This window comes from Excalfactoria chinensis, chromosome 1 (assembly GCF_039878825.1).
Source record: "Excalfactoria chinensis isolate bCotChi1 chromosome 1, bCotChi1.hap2, whole genome shotgun sequence".
Taxonomy (NCBI): Eukaryota; Metazoa; Chordata; class Aves; order Galliformes; family Phasianidae; genus Excalfactoria; species Excalfactoria chinensis.
Window position 1 is genome coordinate 75,690,697 of NC_092825.1, and position 6,000 is coordinate 75,696,696.

At 45.8% G+C, this 6,000-nt stretch overlaps 1 protein-coding gene across 1 annotated transcript; it reads right to left on the reverse strand.

Annotated features, from left to right (window-relative positions):
• Positions 1-181: 181 nt before the first annotated feature.
• NDUFB4 (NADH:ubiquinone oxidoreductase subunit B4) lies at positions 182-2,706 on the reverse strand. Its single transcript, XM_072339503.1, has 3 exons — positions 2,414-2,706; positions 2,021-2,167; positions 182-339 (listed from the first exon to the last, which is right to left on the reverse strand). The coding sequence occupies exons 1-3, from the start codon at positions 2,612-2,614 to the stop codon at positions 280-282; spliced, it is 408 nt and encodes a 135-aa protein (XP_072195604.1). The 5' UTR covers positions 2,615-2,706; the 3' UTR covers positions 182-279.
• Positions 2,707-6,000: the final 3,294 nt, after the last annotated feature.

Genomic DNA, 6,000 nt, shown 5'->3' on the forward strand with positions numbered 1-6,000 from the left:
ATTAATCTTCAGTCTGAACTGCTCTGACAGCAAAAACTTCTAAATTTTATAAGGACTCTTTATATGCAGATCAAGAGAGTTAACTGGTGAGCTCAGGACATGCTCTCTGTATCTATTTGCAATAGATATAAAGATTCTGTGCAGCTGCACTTTCCATAATTATTAAAGATGGAAGACGATCGAGGAGTAATTAAGATTTATTCTTCTGAAGGAGAAACATCAGCATACAATACATCTTATTTACTTCTGTCTCAAGAGCAGCACTGTGATTCCAGCAACCTAAAAAACACTGAATGGCCGCTCGTATTTACCTTCTCGGATAAGCTTCTCTTTATAATCCTGCGGAAGAGAGAACATTCATCATTAGTCTATAAGAGAGGAAGTTTCAATCAACCAGGGATAAGAGAAAAGCAACTCTAATATTTCAGCAAAGAGTATAGGAATATATTACCACACAAGCACAAACTCTGCTAACAGTCACGTGTAAAAAGAAAGAACAACTATGGCATTTACCTTACACAAGGACAGATGCTCTGACCTTTGTACATCAGTTGTCTCTCACAAGTCAGCTCAGACTAACTGCTGTAGTGCTGCTGTAGTGTGTTTTTCACCAAACTAGTTGTATTCAAGTTAGTTATTTTATGCATTTAGTCGCTGCCTCTTCCTTCTGGCTGAATAACCTAGTTTAAAGACCTAACTATGGTGAAACTTCTTGTAACTCGCCTAAATGTTCACTAAATGTGCTCACTTACAGCCCATTTGTATCTCAAACTGCAGCCATCTACCATTTCACAAAGACATACTATTACCACAGACAGAAACTGTAGGTACTGCCCTGACTCTTTCTGCCTGGACAAATACAGAAGAATTACTTAAGACTGAGAAGTTTCTCTTTAGCTTCCCAAACACACAACAATTACCCCTACTACTGTGTTTTATAAACCACTGGAAATATCCCTAAACACCAGTAAAGGAATCAGAAAACACACTGCTCTGGAAATACCATCAAACACTTCAGATTCAGTATTTCCACCTAGTGTACGCCAAAGTACAGAAGTAAAGACTTCTTTACAGAAAAGGTAGTTAAGCACTCCAATAGGCTGCCCAGGGAGGTGGTTGAGTCTCCACCCCTGAATGTGTTTAGGGTAGTATGGTTAGGCTGTGGTTGGTTTTGGTGATTTCTATGGTCTTTTCCAACCTGAGCAATTCTACGATTCTGATAAATATGGCTGATTACTTTCAGAAAGATCTGCTGCTGCTCAGATTCTGACACCCTCATTTCAGGCTGTACAAGAGAATCAAGTTCCAAAAGCTTCCAAAAGTTCAAAAACCCAGGTGAGATCAAACACTGTCATCAGCTTAAGTGCTCCTCCCTATCACAGAATGGCCTGGGATGGAAGGGGCCTCAAGGATAATGAGCCTCCAACCCCCCTGCCACAGGCAGGGCCACCAACCTCTACATTTAATACTAGACCAAGTTGCCCAGGGTCCCATCCAGCCTGGCCTTTCACACCTCCAGTGACAGGGCATCCACAACCTCTCTGGGCAGCCTGTTCCAGCAGCTCACCACTCTCATAGTAAAGAAAGCTACTATTTCTTCTGTCTACTTAGTAAGAACAGAGAAAGGGCCAACCAATTCTTCCTAGGGCTGTCATCCACCAGTTACCTACTTTTTATTTTTGAGAACACATCTAAAGCATGTCAACAGCTGAAAACTGTGGTCTCTTCTGATTAATTTACAGAGTCAGTACTGTGGAAAGCTTTATTATAGCAAAATGTCGTATCAGAGAAACTGTGACTGACTGTATCTGCATATGCAACACAGGCTTCTTAGCACAGTGGAACTTTGCAGCCAGTTATGAGACTTTGAGATAGCAGGTTCAGCACTAACTAGCCTTCCTTCTCTTAATACTTCAATAGGATAAAACGTTCTTAGGTGCAGGGGGAATTAAGTCTCTAGGCAGATTTATGTTTTACAACCTGGTGTTCCCTGAAGCTCAACACCACCAGCAGAACTCACCCTCTCAGTTTTAAAGGCAGCCATCCAGAAGAGGATAGGGCCTATCGCAAATACAACTCCTAGGAAGGACGTCTTGGGTGTCGGGCGGAAATTGGGGTACACATGGTGCGTCCTGGCATAGTCCCAGCGCAGCAAGGCAGGATCTTCCTGAGGTAACAAGAAAACTGTGAGCCCCAAACACGGTCCAAAAGCCCATCAAGCGCCCCCCAGGCCGCAGCGCGCCATCTAGACCCAGTAATGCAGGCCAGCAGGGACAGACACCAAGGTCACAGGGAGAAGAGGGCACGGCCCCGCCCGCAAGGACCCGGGACGGGCTTTGCAGCGGGCCGCCCCCGTCCGTGTGAGGCAGACGAGCCCGGAGCATCCCCCCGCCCGCGCCCCCTCCCCACTCACGATGACGGCCGGCGGCTTCGGGTTGTTCAGCTGCAGCAGGTACTGCCGCTTAAGCCGGGCACGGATGGCCAAGCGCTCGGCCTCAGCACGGCGCTTCTCCGGCGACGCGTCATAAGTGGCGGGGTCGAGCTCGGGCGGCAGCGAAACGTAGCGGTTGGGCCGGTACTCTTCAGCCGCTGTGCGAGGCGGCCTCGACGCCATCTTGCACAGCCCGCTCCGGGCGGGCAGCGCGCATGCGCGACATGGCGGCGGGCGGGGCCGCCGAGGGCAGTGCGGTCTCTGCCGCCCGTGAGGTTGCTGGGGGGCGGGTGGGACACACTCGCGGTTACCACCTCACGGCAGTACCAAGCCATCAGATTTAATGAGCTTTGTGGTTTTCTGCAGCTCCGTTACTGTCTCTGTCCGTAACTGGGCTTGTGTTTCCCTGTCCTTTTTTCACTGGAATCGAAAAGCTGTTCCTCACTGCTCTGTGTTATTTCTGAATAGCTGACACATGCAGCCTTGAAACAGAGGGGACTCTGGCAGCTGTGGGATGCAGGTGACAGCTAGGAAAGACAGTTGGCATACTGGAAGTGATAACTGCCCTTGCTGAGTGTTTTTACCTCTTTACTGGAACACAGGAGCAGAACAGGACACTCCTGTCCCTGCAGATCTCCTGAAGGACTCCAGAACAACCAAATGCTTTTCCCCCTATCTGTTGGCTTCTGAGGTCTATCTGTAATGGTGTGGAACAGTTCCTGCAGGCAGAAGCAGATGTGGTCTTTTGGTGAAGTCACTTGACAAAGGCAGTGGGGCCCATTCCCAGCCTTGTTACAGACCCTGTGTGATCTTATCAGCACAGGTCCAAGCTGTGCCTTCTCCCACTCTCCAAAGCTCACAGCTGAGAGCATGCATGCTTGGCATGCCAACAGTGCTGAGATTAATTCTACTGAGAGAAAAACAGAAGGTGCAAAGCTACATTTCCATTAACAGTGCAGTCTATTGTATTAGAAAATCAAACAGCCAAACCCTACGCTAAAAAAAACCCTCTGCATTTCATCTTCAGTACTAACTCATCCTCTTGTTCAAAGGATCTGGTTCCCTAGAGCCTTTTCTGAGTAACGTCACTTGTTTTATGGGATAAGAAAATAACTATGTTGCTTCCAGAGGTGTATATTAGAGAATCACAGAGTTGTTGGGGTTAGAAGAGACCTCTAGAGATCATTGAGACCGACCTCCTGCTAAAGCAGATTTCCTACAGCAGATTACATGGAAAGGCATCCAGGTGGGTCTTGAATATCTCCAGAGAAGGAGACTCCACCACCTTTCTGGGCAGCCTGTTGCAGTGCTATATCACTCTGTCAGTAAAGTTCTTCCTTGCTTTAGTATGGAATTTATAATTTATTCTTAAAAAGCACTAGGATGGTACTTACGTTTCAAACACAACACTCCAAAAACAAAGATAGCTCTTTCTACCTAAAGTGCTCTTCTCCCAAAAACCAATGTGCCACCCAAGTGCTGGTGTAAGCAACTCAGCCAGCACTGCTGACATGAGATTACAGCATCATATGGTCTTTGTGTCCTGCAACCATATGTGATCTAACTACCAGCACTTGGCAACATTAAAGTATGGAACAATTAATTCAAACGTGGCAAAACTGCCCCGAATTTGTCCCACAAACAGCCAGATATTAAGTGGATCCAGGGCAGTGATAATCATAGAATCCCAAACTGATTTGGGCTGAAAAGGACTTTAAAGCCTCCCCAGCCCCAACCCCTCCGTGTGCAGGGGCACATCCCATAGTCCCAGTGCCCACGGCCTTGGGTCCCTCTGGCTCTCTGGGCAGCAGTGCCAGGTTCTCACCACCCTCTGAGTAATGGATTTTCTCATAAAACTTAACCTAAATTTCCCCTCTTCTGGATGAAAACCATTCCCCCTTGTCCTATCACTATGTACCCATATCAAGAGCCACTCTCCATCCTGTTTATCAGCTCCCATTAAGTCCTAGAAGACCAGAGTGAGGTTTCCCCAGAGCCTTCCTTTCTACAGGCCCAACATCCCAAGCCTTTAAACTCAAGGCTGTGCACTGCGCTTTGTTGCTCTCAGCCCTTCAGAGGTGATTTTTGCATCTTCTCTGTTTAAAACCAGCTATGTCTCTAACTTCAGAATACCATCAGCCTTCAGCAAAAGCTCCACACGACAAGAAAAAAGGTCTAAAAATTGCATAAAACAATGAAAGGAAAAAAAAAGAACCTACCACAGGCAAAGTCCTTGAGAAATCATTCTTAGTGGATTTTTTTTTTTTCCTGCTGATAGAATTGCTGCACATAGTGAGAAATGATGTGGTGGCAAACTGGACTCCTGTGCAGGCTTCCTGCATCATCTACTCATTCTGCTGGTTATTGAATGTTTGAGGCTGGCAGTATGGAATCAAATTGACAGTTCTTACGTGAAAGTGCCTTTGAAATTTACATCATCTGTTGGGTTTTCTTTTATGAACAGCAGTAATAGAAATGGAGGGAAGCGGTCAGGAAAAGTAATCTTTGTCCAGAACCCTGTGGTGGGTTGACTTTGGCTATAAGATGCTCACCCTGCTGACCTCTCTCCTCCTCCACAGAACAGGGGGAGAAAATAAGATGGAAAAACTCATAGGCTGAAATAAACACAATTTAATAAAACAGCAAAAGCCTTGCACAGAAGCAAAACAAAAAGGGGAAATCATTTACTACTTCTCATCATCAGGCAGATGTCCAATCACATCCTGGGAAGCAAGGCCTCAGTGTACATAGCAGTTGCTTGAGAGGACAATCACTGCAACTGCAGATGTTACCTTTCCTTCCCATCACCCTCAGCTTTTATTGATGAGCATGATGTCATATCCCCTCTGTGGGACCTTTGGTTAGTTGGGGTCAGCTGTCCTGGCTGTCCCTTCTCAGCTTCTTGCCCAGCTCCAGCCTACTGGCCTTTGGGGGGAGTGAAAGATGTTGAAGAGAGAGCTTCAATCTGTGCAAGCACTAGTGAGTAGCAGCCAAAACACAGGTGTACAATCAGCATTGTTTTAGCCACAAATACAAAACACAGTGTATGGTAGGAGCTGCTGTGAAAAATATTAACTGCATCCCAGCCAGACCCCATATGAACTTTCTTGCACCTTTAGTTCTGCACATAGCTTCCCAGTCACAAATCTGAAACTGGGCATACTTCTGTAGCAGACTCTGGCTCAAGCTTAGTTTTAAAATCACACAAGATAATCTTCATTTTAGACCGGTGTGAATCTGGTGTTGACTTTTCAGCTGTGTTCCAAAACACACTAGTTTTGTTCAACCAATAACACAAAAGCTGCCACTTTTCAGAGCAACTAAGCTAAACAGCTCCATGTTTCGAATGAATGAAAATTAAGCCAACATGCAGATACGTCTACCTACATTTGAGATAATTGTGCATGATGCTTTTAGAAGAGACAGGTTAAATGTGCAGTAATCTTAAAAAATACTTGTGTCTTCTGTGGATTGCTTGTGGTTTCCTTGTTTGCATTGGTTGTCAGATTGGATCAGCATGCTGCTGGGCTCTGTTTTGTATTGTCATTGACCTTTTGCAAAGAATACAA